We start from the raw sequence: 19,031 nt of genomic DNA on the forward strand, positions 1-19,031 counted from the left end.
ATCACCTATAAAGTACCATTTTTATTATAACATTTCAAATCCTTAAATTAACCTTTTAAGACACACACACACACACACACACACACACACACACACACACAGTGTCCCCCCAAAAATGTATACACACTTTGAATAATTATTAATTCCAATGGATTAAATCTGAAAAGACAGAAACATCAATTGAGCTATCAGCTGTTAAAGTGTGTATACATTTTGAGGGACACCCTGTACTAGTATATATACCATGCTAATTTTACAGATGAGGGACCTGAATGTCTGATAAGTTGTGTTACTAATGTAGAGTCACATAGCTGATGAATAGTAGAATTGGGATCCAACTCCTCATAGGTATTGTTCTTTTTTAAAAAAAAAATATTTTTCTTTATTGATTTTAGAGAGGAAGGGAAGAGAGAGATAGAAATATCAATGATGATAGAGAATCATTGATCAGCTGCCTCTTGCACACCCCCTACTAAGGATCGAGCCCACAACCCAGGCATGTGCCCTTAGCCAGAATCAAACCTAGGACCTTTCAGTCTGCAGGTTGATGCTCTAACCACTGAGCCAAGCTGGCCAGGGCAGGTATTGTTCTTTTTAATAAATAATGCTGCCTTAAAATTTTTTCTTCCTGTATTTTCAACATTTTCCCAAACACTGTTCAACCTATTAGAGAAATTACCTTTTGAATCTTTCTCAGAGGAAAGGTAATCACTTTTCTTCATCTGTGAGCATTACCTGAACTTGTAAGCATTCTTTGACAAACTTACATTCAACAAATGCCTATTTCTTTGAAGCCCATACCTACCTTCCACACCAACCTTTTCCTCTCCTGTGGCTGTATTCTACTGACCTGAAGTTAACTTCTTCACATTTTGGAATACTTGGAATTTGGATACAGTCTTTTCTTTATGCCAATTTTTTCAAGTTCCTGAGAGAAAGATCCAACTTATACCTGTTTCAATAAGAAGGAAATGAGACATCTTTGGAGGCTAATTGGTGATGTGGGAAGGACCTCATAAGACCAGGATCTTGTCTTCTGCTTTATAGATTCAGACACTGAATTTCCTGAGCCTGGCCAAATGCAAGCAGACTCAAGGGAAACGATTCTACCACCAAACACACAGGAACCTGTTTATAAATAGCATAGCAATTTCTTAATTGATAATAAAGCATATGTTTTCCTTGGGACATGAATATGTCTGCCTCCTATGACTTCCTTTGCATTATAGTGAGTAGGGGGATAAGGTTGCTAAAAGAAAAAAAATTCATCAAAAGAACAAATCAGTATCTTAAGTATTATAATAAAGAACTAGACTGGGGCTGTGGGGGGGAAATAGCAATAGGATTTTCTTATTCAGAATAAAAGGGTCATAAAAGAAAGGCCTTCAAGGGTAGTAGATGCTTGAGTTGAATTTTGAATGAATAAGAGCCAGCATAGGGAATGAGTACCATGAGCACACAGCTTAATAGACAAGAACAAGGTAAAACTTAGAGGCAACATTGTGATACAAGAGGCATCATTCCCAATGACTGGAGCTTAGGGATGGGATGGTCAAGGAAGACATTGGGGAGATGCTAAATTTGTGTAGAAAATATAGAAATTGAGACAGGAGACACAGCCATAAATTGACAGTTAAAGGACCTCATAGGCCATGCTATCTCTTCACATCCCTAGCATTTACTACCACCCATAGACTAATGGCTCCTATATTCATGTCTTCAGCTCAGGTTGTAACTAGAGCCTCAGATAATACAGACAATAGCTGACTGGATCTCTCCAGCAAAATACCATGCTGATATTGCCAACAGCATATTCAAAACAAATATATTTTTTACAAACCTATTCTTTTTTTAAAATTCCACAGAAAACCCAGTTTCTCAGGCTGAAATACACAATAATTTTGACATCTCCCAGTCTCTTAGATATAGTAGGTTGTAATAAAAGTTTTTTTTTAATAAAGAAGGAATGAATTAATAAGCTCTCATAAAATAGTAGTTATTTGGAATATTTACTCCTTTGGAATAGACTTTGATATTTGAACCATTTAATTTCAAATTATTATTTTAAAATATGAAGTGTATTAGTATTTTGGAGAAGTACAGTTTTAAGGAAGATCAGAGGAAAAAATAACTAGTGATGCTTCAGTTATTGTAGGAAAATGGTATAGTGAAATTAGAAACAAATAACATAATTCTCTTCTAAATCAACAGATAGCAGCCATGAGGAAGGAATATTTTTTTCATGCCTGGAACCTATTTGAATTTGTTATTATAGTAATTGGCATCGTAGATGTAATACTTGTTGAGGTACAGTCCATTTATAATGTTTTTCCTATGGATGAAATAGTGATGTTTTTAAAAGCTGTTCGACTTCTTCGTGTACTACGCATTTTGAAGGTAAAGAACTATTAAATTATGCAACTTCGAATTTCTTCTGATAGTTTTATAAAATTTTAACTAAAACAAGTTGATCAGTTGTATGACTTCCACTTCTGTTGGGCTGATGTCTATATTTTAAATTTTAGATTCCTTTGACAAATTAAGTTTTATAATATAAATATGCAAATTATATTATAAATTCATTTAGTATATAGAAGTATAGAAATACTCACCATAGCTTTTTCTTTGAATAGAGAGTACATGAAAAATTTCATCTGTATATATAAAAGCCTAAGCAAGCATTGGACCATTCAACCATCCAACTGGTAGCTATGAAAGCTATGCACTGACAACCAAGGGGCAGATGCTCAACACAGGAGCTGCCCAGCTGCAGTGACTTGACAGTGAAGGTTCTCAGATGATGCACCCAGAACCAAAGAGAAGGGAGCCCGATTCTGGGGTGCATCACCCGAGGACTGCCCTCCCACAATCCGGGACCCTTTGAGGGATATTGGAGAGCTGGTTTTGGCCTGATCCCTGTAGGCTAGGCCAAGGGACCCCACCTGCCAGAGGGACCCCACTCAGTACACAGATGCCATTCAAGCCATGATGTGGCCAGCCAGGAAGGGACCACAGGAGGTTAGCTCCAGGACCTGTCTGACCTGTCTTGTCCACTCCTGACTCACCACCCACCTTCTAATTAATTTCCTTTCAATGTGCAGGAATCCATGCACTGGGGAACTAGTCTATACTACTATAAGGTAAAATGTTAATTAGACCAGGTCAACCAGCCATCTTTTGGATGTCCAACTTCCTTCCAGACAAAGCCATAATGGTGGGGACCAAGACAGACAGTTGGGGCAATCAGGCCAGCAGGGGAGGGCAATTAGGGGCAATTAGGCAGGCAGAGGCAGTTAGGGGCAATCAGGCAGGTGGACAGAGAGGAGGGGTGATTAGGCAGGGAGGGGGGCAAGTTAGGGGAAATCAGGCAAGCAGGTAGGTGAGTGGTCAGGAGCCAGTTGTCCTGGATTGGGAGAGGGATGTCTGACTGCTGGTTTAGGCCCATTCCCTTGAGGGGTCCCAGATTGAAGAGGGTGCAGGCAGGGCTGAGGAACCCCCCTCCATGTACAAATTTTGTACATCAGGCTTCTAGTGTTGATATAAGTACTAATTAACCACAAATTAATGTTTATTATCATAGATGGCTGAAATAAAAGATGGAAATAAATGACAATAATAACAAAAAATAACCATGGAAATCATTAATGGTGTCAAACCAAACAAAAATCAAGAAACCCAAAAATATACATTTTGTGTTACATAAATTTATGCTATTATAGGATCACAGCATCAACAATTAGTTTTGAACTAAAACCAGTTTGGCTCAGTGGATAGAGTGTTGGTTTGTGGACTGGAGGGTCCCAGGTTCAATTCTGGTCAAGGTCATGTATTACATTGGTTGACGGCACATCCCCGGTGGAGGGTGTGCAGGAGGCAGCTGGTTTATGTTTCTCTCTCATTGATGTTTCTAGCTCTCTATCCCTCTCCCTTCCTCTATGTGGAAAATCAATAAAATATATATTTTTTAATTACTTTTGATTGTCTAATACAGTGGTTCTCAACCTCTCTAATGCTGCAAACCTTTAATACAGTTCCTCATGTTGTGGTGACCCCCAAACATAAAATTATTTTTGTTACTGCTTCATAACTGTAATTTTGCTACTGTTATGAATCATAATGTAAATATCTGTGTTTTCTAGTGGTCTTAGGTGACCCTGCTAGAGGTTCTCAACCTGTGTAGAGCCTAAGACCATTGGAAAACACAGATATTTACATTATGACTTATAACAGTAGTAAAATTACAGTTATGAAGCAGCAACAAAAATAATTTTATGGTTGGGGGTCACCACAACAGGAGGAACTGTATTAAAGGGTTGCAGCATTAGAAAGGTTAAGAACCACTGGTCTAACATAACTTTCTATAACAACTATGATGGGTAATTATTTTCTGTATGATTATATCAATTATATAACATTCCCTCTATCAAAAAGTATTAGAAATATGTGTATTTATTTATACACAGATATATAAATAATTATATATACACAGATACTCTCTCCCTCTCCCCCACGCCTCTCTCTCACCTTTTTCTCTATTCATACACAAGCAAGACACAGCCTATATAAAAAAATTTTAGGCCACTTGGGGGTGATCAGGCTGGTAGGGGAGGACATTTGGGGACATTGGACCTTCAGGGGAGCAGTTAGGTGTCAATCAGGTAGGCAAGCGAGTGGTTAGGAGCCAGCAGTCCTAGATTGTGGGATGGATGTCCCCTAAGAGATCCCAGATTGAAAAGGGTGCAGGCCGGGCTGAGGGATACCTCTCCCCCCCCTCCCTCGCCAGTGCATGAATTTACTAAATTTTAGTGCACTGGCCCTCTAGTACATATAAGCACTGTGGGAGATACAAAGCTAAATAAGATATATTTCATCTAGAGATAAAGCTAACAGATTAGAATCTTTATATTTAGATCTTTCTTACACATGTTTAAAAATACTTTTGCTATTGAGAGGCATAAGCAAGCCAGGTCTAAAAGTATGCAACTAGTAGCCTTTTCCTTTTTAGTGTTATATGAGACCATAAGTAATGCTAGTTTGCATTTTGACATGAGGAAGGCAAGGCTTATGTATTCCAGTTACAAGTTAATTCTTTTTGATAGAAGATACACAGAGCCGCCAAAACCGTTTTGGCTCAGTGGTGGAGTGTCGGTCTGCGGACTGAAAGGTCCCGGTTTCGATTCCGGTCAAGGGCATCTACATTGGTTGCGGGCACATCCCTGGTGGGGGGGTGTACAAGAGGCAGCTGGTTTATGTTTCTCTCTCATCGACGTTTCTAGCTCTCTATCTCTCTTCCTTCCTCTCTGTAAAAAAATTCAATAAAATATATTAAAAAAAAAAAAGAAGATACACAGAGCCAAACATATACTTTAAGTGAAGAAACTGATAAGCCACCTAAGAAAATCTTGTTTATATATCCAAGAAATTATTAATCTTTATCTTATGTCAAATGGTGGGCCCTTGAAATATGAAGACAAATTAGATACAGTCTCTGCCCCAAGACAGCTCATTGAAGAAGGTCCCATACTCATGGAACCCGACAGACTTTCTTTACTAGTTGTTGACACTTGAATTGATTCTTTTTTTTTCTTTCATTGTTTCTTTTTTTTTTAAATAAATTTTTATTGTTCATATTATTACAAATGTTCCTCCCCCCCTCCATTGCTCTCCTCCACCAGGTTCCTATCCCACCCTCTGCCCTTTCCCCACCCCCATTGTCCTCATCTATAGGTGCACTGTTTATGTTCAGTCTCTTCCCTCTCCCTCCTCTCCTCTTTTCCCCAAGAATCGTCAGTTCACTCCCCTTCCATACCTCTGATTCTATTATATTCACCAGTTAATATTGTTCATCAGATTTTTTTTTAATTTCCTTGGTTTTTAGATTCACTTGTTGATAGTTACGTATTTGTTGTTCATAATTTTTATCTTTATTTACTTTCTCTTCTGAAAGAACCCCATTCAGCAATTCATATAATTCTGGTTTGGTGGTGATGAACTCCTTTAACTTTTTTTTTTTATTATTAATGAAGCTCTTTATCTGGCCTTCGATTCTGAGTGATAGCTTTGCTGGGTAGATTATCTTTGGCTGTAGTTTCTTATTATTCATCACCTTGAATATTTCTTGCCATTCCTGTCTGGCCTGCAAGGTTTCTGTTGAGAAATCAGCTGACAATCGTATAGGTGCTCCTTTATAGGTAACTACCTGCTTTGCTCTTGGTGCTTTTAATAGTCGCTTTTTGTCTTTTGCTCTTGGAATTTTAATTATGATTTGTCTTGGTGTGGTCCTCTTTGGATTCCTTTTGTTTAGAGTTCTGTGCGCTTCCTGGACTTGTAAGTCTAATTCTTTCACCAGGTGGGGGGAGTTTTCTGTCACTCTTTCTTTCAGTATGTTTTCGATATCTTGCTCTCTCTCATCTTCTGGGACCCCCATAATTCTGATGTTGGTTCGCTTGAAGTTGTCCCAGAGGTTTCTTACATTATCTTCAATTTTCTGGATTCTCTTGTCTTCTTGCTTCTGTGGAGGAGTGTCTTCTGGCTTTTTATGTTCCAAATCTTTGACTTGATTCTTGCGATCTTCCATTCTGTTTTTAGGACTCTGTATAATATTTTTTTATTTCAGACAATGTATTCTTTATTTCTTGTTGATTCCTTATCATTTCTCGTTGATTCCTTATTAATTCTAGTTGATCCCTTTTCATATCCTCATAGGTCTTATCGACCTTTTCTAGGAAATTCTTGAAAAACCTTATAAGCGTAGATTTGAACTCCATATCCAGTCGCTTTTTGTCCTCGTTTTCTTTCACTTGTGATCTATTTTGTTGTCTCATTTTCGCAGCTTCCCTGATGGGGTGGGGTTTCAGGGTGGAGCCTACAGCTTTGGCTTCTGTCAGCCCCTCCCTATGCGGCTCCTGAGACTCAGGGTCCTTCAGTACTTGCTGCAAGCACCTCTGAGAGAAAGGTGCCCTTGATTTTTGCCTGCTACCGAACAGTCTAGGCTCTCCCCCAATGAGCCCAGAACTGGGGTTCAGTTCAGTTGGAAGTGGGATTGGAGGTGGCGTTCAGAGCAGTCAGGATCCCCAGTCTCCTTCCCGCCAGGGCAATCCCGAGGCACAGCCAACCGTCCCTTCTCTGCGTGCAATGTGCGAGCCTCTGGGACCTCCTTTCGCCGCTTCCCCAGGGTTCTGCCTTATAGCCCACCTCCCTATGGATGAGCCTGGGTCCCCAGGGTCTGGCCTAGAACTGGGGTTCAGAGCAGTCAGAACTGGGGCCCAGCACAGTTGGAGCTTTTATCTCCTTCCCACTAGGGAACGCCAGCCAGGCACTCAGCCGCCCTCCTTTCCGGCTCTGTCCTCTCCGCGCACCGCGTGTCTCCTTACCTTAGGCTTTTACAGCTCCTCCACGCTTCCTTCTGGTTTTCTCCTTGCTTCTCGTTGCACAATTTCCAGTCAGTCGACTTTCCTGTAGTTCTGGGTAATGTCCATTTTATGGTTTAGTTGTATTTTATTGAAATTGTTGTGTGCGGCTGCGGCTAAGTATTTACCTGTGCAGCCATCTTGGATTCTCTCTTTGAACTGAATCTTGAAGGATGAGGATGAGCTCTCTGAGGATTAATGGCAGGTGGCGGAGGGCAGAGTGTGAAGATTATAGAGCACAGCCAGGAGAACAGGGAGCTGCCAACTCTGTTCAAGTTAGAGGACTGCACAATGGTGACAGGTAACCTGGAGACTTACACCCTCAGAAGTTAATGGTGGGGTCCAAGAGGGACTATATTGTGGTATGTTTTAACACAAATGAACCATCTAATAAAAAGTTTAGCAGGAGATTTATTAGGGAAAGGGGGCAGTATTTTTTTTTATATTTTATTGATTTTTTACAGAGAGGAAGGGAGAGAGATAGAGAGCTAGAAACGTCGATGAGAGAGAAACATCGACCAGCTGCCTCTTGCACACCCCCTACCGGGGATGTGCTCACAACCAACGTACATGCCCCTGACCGGAATCAAACCTGGGACCTTTCAGTCCTCAAACTGATGCTCTACCACTGAGCCAAACCTGTTTTGGCATGGGGGGGAGGGGCAGTATTTTATAGACAGTCATTGTCTACTAAGCCCAGAAAAGATTGATTGCATTGTTTTCCAAATAGCAAACAATTTTATATAAGGAAAATAAATAATGAATAATGCCATCATTTTACACGTGGCCAACATGATTAGTTACAGGGAAATTGCTCTACCCATGAAGTTATAAAGGTATCACGAATACAATAACAAGAGCCTTGACAAGTTACTGTTAAGAACATGTCATTTTTAAATATCTATTTTAGTTAAACAAATATATCATCAACTAACATTTTTACAATTTATGTTAAATAGTAGCCCTCCTTTTCCAGCTCATAACTCCAAAGCTGCTGCAATTAATAGATAAGAGGATGAGTCATCAGCTGTCCTATAAATATGCTATCCTAAAAGGATATGTCCAAGGTGAAGCAGACATAATGACTATAATTGATCAGATTGCAAGTTCTAAGCAGGTTAAACAGGTGAGAAAAACTAAATGCTAAGAAAAGGGTTTATTTTCCCTACCCCTCAGCTGCCCTGACCCATCATGTTCTCTGTCTATATAATGTAAATGTGTTCTTGGGTCCCTGGTTTGCTAGGTCTTTTTTGTACAAACTTAAACTAGTGTACATGTAATTACTGAAAAGCATTCTTACTAAAATGTCTGAGCCACATTATCAAGTTAGAAAGCTCTTAGAACATATCTTGCTCCCCTTGTAGAGGCAATTATGACCCACATGTGCAGTCTTCCATTCCCGCCCAATGCAAGTTCCAGGGTAGATAGAGCAGGCTACAGACACATTAGATAGGAAACTCGGGAGGATGAGAAGTGGTGGCAGTGTTGAGCAAATAAAGCGTCTACATAATTCACAAAGGTTCCTCCTGTTTCGCTCTATCCCCTATTTTCCCACCATAAATAGTAAAGGAGGTAAAGGATGGGGTTCTGGCAACTGGGAAGAAGTAACAATAACTCATCTAAAGGGAAACTTTGTCTAGTTCCCTCCTTATGAAGAGGAGAAAAATGAAGCCAAGAGAAGTTATATCCCAAACATATAAACAGCAAAGAGAATTCTAGGGCCCAAGTTCTAGCTTTTATATCTTCTCCATTGAGATAGAGTCACACTGACAGGGGCACCAAAGTTTATCAGCTACATCTGAAATTAAATATTTACCTCTTGAGGCAGTTTAGAACATTGAATGCTATGTGTTATATGCCAAAACTTTGTACTTGAGAAAATTAAATATTAAATACTATTAGTAAAACACAAAAAGCAGTATCTTTCCTCTCTTCACCACCTATCACTTTAAAACTATTTTCCTAAATGTTGTCTTTTCCTAACCACTCATATTTAGCACTGCGATTTGACAGTAGACGGTAGAAAATACAAAAGGACTTGTCTCTCTAGGGTGTTGTCCACTTTTAATCCTCATTTTTGTTCTCACATAGCTTGGCCAAACTTTCTAACTCACTTAAGGCTGAAAGCCACCTCTATGTACCACATTTGGAAGCTGTCATGAAGTTTGAATGGAAAGTACCTACCATACCCATACTTTTCTGAATCTCCAAGATCCTAAAACAAGTTACTTTTAAGAAAAATATATGACTCACCTTCAGGCTTCTCAAAACCAACTTTGATTATGCCACTTTTTATCCTCTCCATCACCCTTGCTGGAGCAAAATAGAATCCAGTGCACAAAATTCAAATCCAATCCCTGAAAAGCTTTCCATATTTTCCTCTAGTTATTAATTTAGGTTAAAAATCTATCAGTTGCAAATGTTAAGACATGTTATAGTTTGTTTTCCAATGGGAATGTTTATTTTGTTTCGTAGGTGTTATTAAAGAGGGTAGCGAAAAATACGGTGCATGCTATGAAAGAACTAGGTAGGTACCTCTCACCTAAGGATTCATGATCATCTCTTATCATCACTTCTTCAGAGAGGCAATGGTTTTGATGAGTAAATTGATCTTTGAGGGAACCTACTTACAACTAATAATAAAGTGGATAGCCTCAACAATCTATTATATGATCACATTTTTGGCTGGACCAAATAGGATATTATCTCTCCAAACCTGTTCTCTCTGCCTTATGCCACAATGCAGGCCTTTTAACTTCTGTTTAAAGAAAACACATCTGTGTGGAATGACTGCACGTGTTATTATCACCTTATAAATTCTGTTTGGTTTCCTCTCTCAAACCAGACATGTGATTGATTACCTTCCTGAGCAATCAAAGGAAAGAAATTATTTTTATCTCCCATTTGCCACAGAGCTGCCATCTGAGGATTTAGGCTTTAGAAAGAATTAAAATCAGAACAGAGCCTCACAGACCTCTGTTGTGGCTTCTGGGGGGGCTCAGTGCCCAAGCATAGCAACAGCCTATTCTCTGAAACATGCCAGGTCATACTCCTCCTGCTGAACAAATTCCAGGAGTAAGACAGGCTCACTCCTGTCGCATAATATTCCTGTGTGGGAGAAGGGATCTGGGTACTGATGGTAGGTAGCAAAGGGGTGCAGCAAGCCTGGCAATGAGGCCACGCTGGAGAGAACTTACATGGCAGATACTTGTCAAACAACACAAGAAGTCATGATCAAGGAAAAGCCCAAATGTACAGTCTAGGAGGATGAAATTCTCATGGGCATCTGGGAATCCAGACTAGACAGGCAGAGCATGTAGATGGATGAGGCATGTCCATACACAGATAGGGTGAGTGGAAAATGACCCAGGCTGAGTGAAAAGACTTAATCAAAAGCCATATCTAAGTCCCCAGTCTGTAGTCAATAGAATAGAAAAGTTAAATCATGAACTTCAGACTTAGAGCTTATAAGAGCCTTTCAAGTGTCCAGAGCAGGTGTATTGATGGAATTGTTAGTCCTAAGACTGAGGCGATCTGTCCTTCACAGCACAAGAATGAACTGAAGACAAGAAAAAAGCAGGCAGAGCTCTGCAACTCCTGGTGAATAATGGTTGATTGCAGAGGCCTCTTTAGGAAGAGAGATTTTTTTTCTCCTGTGTTGAGGGCTGTATTCCATGTATTTAGAGCAGAAATATTAGTTTCTAATCCAAATGAAACATTTTAACTTTTAATTTTTATTATTTTTTTAGGCTACTTGGAGTATGATCACCCAGAAATTGCTGTCACTATGAAAACAAAGGAGGAGATTAACGTCATGCTCAGTTTGGCTAGAGAAATCGTTAGAGTTTTCAGGTTAAAAGGAATTCTTTATAAACTTGAAGCCAATGAAATTAACAAGGTAAGAAAGAATGTCTTCAGGCAATTATACTTATCTGATGTATATTCATTTATGATCTTCAAACCTACTCTTGGCCCTTTCCAATATAGGTCATCGCTGAGATATGAATATCTAACTTAAAACAGTTCTCTAGAACAAAGCACACACCATAGAGAGTTTTCTTCCTGCAGCTCCAGTGGTCGATTTCTCTGTCCTCTCTTGCCATAGTGAGGGATCACTTCTTTCTATGATTGAACACTTCCCTAACATCATATATAAAAATCTCTTACAAATTAATAAGAACAAGATAGAAAACCCATTTTTTAAAAATGGGCAAAAGATTTGATAGGCATTTCACAACAGAAGGTATTCAAACAGCCAATAAATATAACAAAAGGTGCCAAATACCATTTCATAAGCTTAATACAAATGAAAACTAAAATTAATGACCAATACACAACTACCAGAATTCTTAATTTTTTTTAAACTGACAATACCAAGTGTAGGCAAATAATAGATCAAGTGGAACATTAGAGTGGGAGTGTAACTTGATGCAATCACTTTAGAAAATTGTTTGGCAAAATCTACTAAATTTGACTATGTATCTTATGACATAGCAATTAGATGATATAACTATATATTCAACAGAAATATGTACATATGTATAGCAAACACTCATAGAAGCATTACAAAGCCCCAAACTGGAGCACCTAAAGTATTAATCAATAGTAGAATAAGTTGCAGTATAATAACACAACATAAACCTATACCACAATGAAAATAACATGAGTGCATTTTTGCTCCCTGCAGCATTGTAGATGAATCTCAGAAACATAATGTTGAGCAAATTAAAGCAGACAAAAAACAAACATATACTCTTTGATTTACGCAAATAAAATTGAAAACCAGACAAAGCTGGATTTGGGTGATAGAAGAATGATTATCTTTGGATAGGAGCAATGACAAGTAGATAACATAGGAAGGATTTTAAGATACAGAAAATGTTTTATTTCTTAATCTAAATGCTGCCTACCCAGATGTTTTCACATCGTAAATGTTCTTTGAATGAACTTTTATGGTCTGTGCATTTTAGGCCTATCTGCTGCACTTTAGTAAAAAGGTTTATTTTGAAAAGTTTAATTTATGATTTTAGAATATCATAGCAGAAAGATGTCATAAGAAGAAAGAGGTTGGAAATTTTCATGGAAAAACCAGTCTCAGAGAAGAGAGAGAGAGAGAGAGAGAGAGAGAGAGAGAGAGAGAGAGAGAGAGAGAGAGAGAGAGAAACAGTTTCGGTTCTTACAAGGGTATTTCTTGGATCACATGATCTCACACATCTACAGGAAATAATGAACAACATAAACTGATGAGCAAAAACAGACCCAGAGAAAGAGAAGCAGTGATCAGATTTTCAAACCTCAGAGGGAAAGTAGGGGAGGGTGGGGGTAAGGGGAAGAGATCAACCAAAGGACTTGTGTGCATGCATATGGGCCTAGCCAGTGGCCATGGACAACAAGGGCTTGGGGGCATATGTGGGGAGGGGTTTGAGATGGGAATGGGTCGGCGGGAGAAACATAATAAAAAAATAAAAATAAAAAACCTATAAAACATACAAAATAGAGAAAATCTGGAGAGAGAAAAAAAAGAAAGAAAAACAGTGCAAAGCCATAATTGTTTGAAGCATTCTGTGACCACTAGTTTTGTTCATCTTCTTTCTTAATTGTTTTTTATTTTAGTTAATAATGGACAAAAAAAGAGAATTACTTGATTTTCAACCCATTGTCAAGTCACTTACTCTTGCTGATGCACTATACCATATTCCATGGTTAGATAAAAACGAAGAATATATAAGCTTTATTCAGGTAATATTTTTATTTTCTACTAATGTCTTATTTAATTAAATATCATCTTTAATATACCAACAAATGATTTTTTAAAAAAATAATGATTTAACCATGATATTCTTCAGCTTAAAATTCTTTTTTTTTTGGGGGGGGACAGTGGGGGGGTTAGGTCTTACCTGAGGATATTTTTCCATTGATTTTTAGGGAAAGTGGAAAAAGAGAGGGAAACATCAATGTGAGAGAAACACGTCAATTGGTTGCCTCCTGCATGAGCCCAACCAGGGCCCAGGTCAAGGAGGAGACTGCAACCAAGGTATGTGCCCTTGACCGGAATCAAACCCAGGACCCTTTGGTCAGAAGGTTGATGCTCTATCTACTGAGCCAAACCAACTAGGGCCAGGTTAAAATTCTTTAAATGTCCTTTATTGCCTGTAGGATAAAATCAGAATCCCTTTGAATGGCATGCAAAGTCTTCTACAGACTGCTTCCTGCCTATCTTTCCATCTTCATCTTCTGTTGCCCATTCATCATGTACTCTGTATTCTATACTGAATCATTCATGGTGCTTCAAACATTTTATACTGTTTTCTAATTATTTTCCTCTGTGGGTGTTATTTACTTTTCTTGCCCTTTAAAAAAAAAAAAAAGTTTCCTAATTATTGATTCTCTGAAAACATTCCTGCAGAGGGTACACAAAAAAGTAGGCTTTGGGGTCAAACATTCTACCAATAAATCATCCCATGGTCCTTCCCCATTTTGAAGGACCAAAGGTTTTGCCATTTGACTCATTACACACCATTATTATAACATTAAGCATATACATTACAATCATCTTTATATCTCCCTCTTGAACTATATTTTTTAACTCATTCGTTTTCTGAATATTCGTCCCCTGGCACTTTGCTTATTGAATAGGGGTTCTCAGTAAGTGTTTATGGAATAAACAAATAAATGGGCCCATCTTGTTCTAATAACATTCTTTCTCTACATCTACTTGGTGCCAAAAGACCAGTTATATTTGTCCACCTGATTAAAATATTTAGAATAAATACATTTTTATTCTTCTGATGTTTAAGAGCATGTGTGTCTGAAACATATTTGCCATTAGCCTGCATATGTTATTATTTTTCATCCAGACAAAATATTTTCATTCTTCCATTACATTCTTATCCCTAGGTTAGATTATTTCTTCTTAACCCATGTATAAATACCTCATCTGACATTACATATATTTATGAATATTCATTCACCTTCTCCTCTTTGCTAATCATAATTTCTATTTTCTCTTACAAACTTATTACTAATGCAATGCCTCAGATTTTATTGAGTGATATTTACTTTAAAATTGTAAAAAACAATGTTAAAGTGTAAACTTCAACATCCCCAATCACTGCTAAAATATTGTTTATAGCATGTTTTTGATGATTATATTCTAGGAAAAAGCCAAACTTATAACATTTGATTGTGGAAATACTATATTTGAAGAAGGTGAAGAGACCAAAGGAATTTACATAATTATTTCAGGTATGATAAAGGTAAGGAAGAGTTCTTTATAAATGCACTTGTGAACATTAGTTAAAAACTTTATAAAATTGAGATTTAGTACTTTTCTCTGTTAAGGACTGCACTGTTTCTTTTTTAAATTAGCAGCTACTTTCCCATAGATAACAAAAAATAAATAAAGGACCATATTTAAGATAGAAAATTATAATATAAATTTTTATTCATCTTGCATTTGTCTGAGTTGGGCATTAAGCCATTTAATGCAGGTATAAGTTGACTAAGTAAGAGGAATCAGAAAGATTGAAGTATTTAAGAATGCTTTGTTTCTAAGTGATTACTAATTAAATAAATATGCTTAAAATACAAGTAATAAATATTTTCAAAATAATAGGCACATATTAAAATTACTAGAGGCCCAGTGCACAAAATTCATACATGGGGGATGGAAGGGTGTCCCTCAGCCCAGACTGCACCCTCTTCAATCTGGGACCCCTTGAGGGATGTCCAACTGCCCGTTTAGGATCAAGCCTAAATGGGCAGTTGGACATCCCTCTCACAATCCAGGATGGCAAGCTCCCAACTGCTTGCTTGCCTGCTTTCTGATTGCCTCTAACTGCTTCTGCCTGCCAGCCTGATAACCCCCTAACCACTCCCCTGTAAGCCTGATTCATGCCTAACTGCTCCCCTGCTAGACTGTTTACCCCTAACTGCCCTCCTCTGCAGGCCTGGTCACCTCTAACTGCCTTCCCCCACAGGCCTGATCCCCCTACAACTGCTCTCTCCTGCAGGCCTGGGTCCCCCACAACTGCCCTTCCCTGTAGGCCTACTCACCCCCAACTTCCCTCCTATGCCGGCCTGGCCACCCTTAACTGCCCTCCCCTGCAGGATTGATCGCCCCCAACCGCCCTCCCTTGCAATCTGGTTCCTCCCAACTGCCCTCCCCTGCTGTCCATCTGGTGGTGGCCATCTGGTTTCCACATAGAGAAAGGCAGGACCTTTGACCACATGGGGGCAGCCATCTTGTGTGTTGAAGTGGTGGTGGTCAATCTGCATATTACTCTATTATTAGATAGGATAGAGGCCTGGTGCATGGGTGGGGGCCAGCTGGTTTGCCCTGAAGGGTGTCCCAGATCAGGGTGGGGATTCCCTTGGGGTGTGGTGGTTTGCAGGTTGGCCACAACCCCTGGACCCTAGTGGAGGCCCCGGTATCTGGGATTTTTTTTATCTTCTACAATTGAAACTTTGTAGCCTGGAGTGGAGGCCTAGGCCAATCAAGACTGCAGAAGCTTGGCTTTCTCCATCACCATAGGCAACCCTAGCCTCCTGCTCTTCCAGCTATGTGGCTGCTGCAATTTCTGTTGGGATTTATTTACCTTCTATAATTAAAACGTCTATAATTTCCACCTGCCTTAGGGAGGCAAGGGCAGGTGGAAAGCTTGGCTTCTTCTATTGCTATTGCTGGGGAAACCCAAGCCTCCCTTTCTGTGGCTGCAGCCATCATGGTTGGGTTTATTTGCATATTTGTTCCTGATTGGCTGGTGGGCATGGCTTGTGGGTATAGCAGAAGTACAGTCAATTTGCATATTACTCTTTTATTAGATAGGATTAAAAACAACAGTAAAGAAAGCCATAAATTAGATAGTTTTGATATATTATCTGGCATATATATTTTTCTCTCTTTTTTTGTTTGTTTCTGAACAGCTTCAAAGATCAAAATCAGGTTTGATGGCTGACCAATTACTCTATGAATCAGAGGACAAAGACCATCAGATAATATCCACAGAATATGTGATCAGTGGGGAAACAATAGGAGAACTGAACTGTTTAACTAATGAACCCATGAAATATTCTGCCATCTGCAAAACTGTAGTGGAGGTCAGAAAACATCACCTATATCTTACTGTTGTATCCTGTTAAATATCAAGTATCAAATTTAAAGTTATCTTTGTACTTAGTATATGCTTACCATCTAGTGGGAATTTTTTAAAAAATAGATGGCAAAGGAACAGAACTTAACATAATTGTACTTACCCAGTATAGTGTCCTGACAAAATGTATTGCAAAAGTTAACCTGCAATGTCCTGGCCAGTGTTGCTTTGTGGTTAGAGTGTCCACCTGTGCACAGAAGGATTGTGCATTCAATTTCTGTTCAAGGGCAGGTACCTGGATTGCATGTTGGCTCCTGGCCCCTGGTCGGGTGCATGCGGGAGGCAACTGGTCAGATGTCCCTGTCTCTATCTCTTTCTTTGTCTCTCTCCTCTCCTCCCTCCTTTCTGAAAAGCAATGGAAAAAATGTCCTTATGTGAAGGTTAACAAAAATAAAAATAAAACAAGTTAACCTACAATATTGAAAGAAGCATTTAATCAGAAAAAAAAAACAAAAAACCAATCATATGAGATCTTCAATGGGGAAATTAGGCAAGATGTGTTAACTATGAATACAAAATCTGGAGGGTAAAAAAGGGGAAAATTCAGACAGCTAGGATCTGTTAATAGAAAAATTGAATAAAATGGATGGGAGTTTCCCTAGACGAGATTGAGGACAAAAATGCTCAAAGCAACAGAGGCTCCAACTGGCCTAATTTGAACACACAAAAAACAATAACAGCAAACAATTGAACCCCATAAATATATAAAAGTCCATAAGTCATGATGACACCAATTTTTTATTTCCAATAATGTTTTGGGGATATTAATGAAAAATAAAAAGAACTAAACATTTATCCTGCCTTTTCTCTATGAATTCTTCCAAGGTAACAAAAAAAAAAAAAAAAGGATGTGAGGAAAATTTTTTCTGTAAAGAATTCCAGCTAACAAATATAAACGAGAGAATTAGAATGTCTCCATCTTTCCATCCCTATGAAATAATGGATCTAAGCTTCAACCATCAAAAGGTGTGGAGTATTTTAACGGAAAAATTTATGATGAAAGTACCAGGCTGACACTACCTAAGGATAATCATTAAGAGTGAGACAACGCAGTATCATGTACCTCATGATATGATATAGTAAAAGTACTGGCACCATTCACAATGTCTTCTTCTATAAGAAAAGACAAAAGCCAAAGCCTCTAGATCTACCTGGTTTATAGAAAATATATGATGGGGAGAAACAAGTTAATTAACACCAAGAGAAAATAGTTAGATATATCTAGAACACATGTGTCAAACACAAGGCCCGCGGGCCAAATCCGTCCCGCCAGGCCTTGCAATGTGGCCCGCACCGCGCTGTCATCACTGCACTCCGCTGCGTTTCCATCACAATGACAGTTTATGACTGTTCAGTAAACCATTCGCCCCGCGATTTAGGCTGGATTTTAGATTTTGGCCCCTTCTCTGATTGAGTTCGACACCCCTAATCTAGAATGTGGGAGGCTCTTCAGGCCAAATGACCTAATTGCCCTAAAAGGGGGTGGAGAAGAGAAAAAGGGTAAGGGAAAACTTTAAAATGTCTCTATCGTTCAGCAGCACATATTAGACTATATACAAGTAGAATTATACAACACTTGGGATTGCATAAAAATACCCTATCCTTCAACTTCTGGCTATAATGAAGCTACTGGTAGCATACTAGCACACACCAGAAACAAACAGAAATAAATGAGGCAAGTGTTTTCAGCCAATGGGAAACAGGCAGTGTCCATCTAGAAACCTTGAGAGAAGTGAAACTCTCCAAATAAGCCCCACATCCACCTTGACCCTCTGTCTGGGACAGTTTCCAACCACAAGCAACAATAACCCAAACAGAAGGTGAGCTGAGAAGGGAATGATTGGAAGTTGTGGCAGCTAACCTGTCAGGAATCTGTACATTCCGGCCTACAAGGAGTTGCCTGGGAAGGACTGAGAAGTCTGTGGGATGATTCTCTGTAAGTCACTGGTTGAGGGGTGAGCTGCACATACACAGGATGAGACAAAACTAAATTTGTTTCCAGTTGTTTGGAATTTGAAGTGGTATCTTGCTACATTGCTAAATTTGTTATAAATTCTAGTTAGTTTTGGTAGATTCTTTGGGATTTTGGAAATGTAGATATGTCATCTACAGAGATAATTTTGGTGTTTTGTTTATAATTCTTATGTCAGGTTATTTTTTTCTAATTCTATTGTACTATATAAGTAAATAAGTTAACCAAAGATGTGTAAGCCCTTTTCTATAATGAAAACTAAATTAAAAAATATTTTCTTGAGAATTTATGGAAACTTTAAGTAAATAAAGAGGTCGAACGTTTTTCGTAGATTGGAACCCATAATTTTATTTAAGACTAGAGGCCTGGTACATGGATTTCTGTATCAGTGGGATCCCTCAGCCTGGCCTGTGTCCTCTCACAATCCGGGACTTCTTGGGGGATATCAGACTGCTGGTTTTTGCCCCATCCTACAGGAATTGGGCCAAAACCAGCAGT

General features: G+C 38.8%; 1 protein-coding gene across 1 annotated transcript in view; it reads left to right on the forward strand.

Moving 5' to 3' along the window:
- SLC9C1 (solute carrier family 9 member C1) overlaps positions 1-19,031 on the forward strand; it is a 101,570-nt gene that overhangs the window by 66,200 nt on the left and 16,339 nt on the right. Inside the window, exons 17-23 of the mRNA XM_045583781.1 lie at positions 2,212-2,397; positions 8,386-8,535; positions 9,885-9,936; positions 11,159-11,307; positions 13,023-13,148; positions 14,567-14,665; positions 16,335-16,508. Coding sequence (XP_045439737.1) covers positions 2,212-2,397; positions 8,386-8,535; positions 9,885-9,936; positions 11,159-11,307; positions 13,023-13,148; positions 14,567-14,665; positions 16,335-16,508 — 936 coding nt within the window. The remainder of the gene's footprint in view (positions 1-2,211; positions 2,398-8,385; positions 8,536-9,884; positions 9,937-11,158; positions 11,308-13,022; positions 13,149-14,566; positions 14,666-16,334; positions 16,509-19,031) is intronic.

The sequence above is a fragment of the Pipistrellus kuhlii genome, unplaced genomic scaffold, assembly GCF_014108245.1.
Source record: "Pipistrellus kuhlii isolate mPipKuh1 unplaced genomic scaffold, mPipKuh1.p scaffold_m20_p_2, whole genome shotgun sequence".
Lineage (NCBI taxonomy): Eukaryota > Metazoa > Chordata > Mammalia > Chiroptera > Vespertilionidae > Pipistrellus > Pipistrellus kuhlii.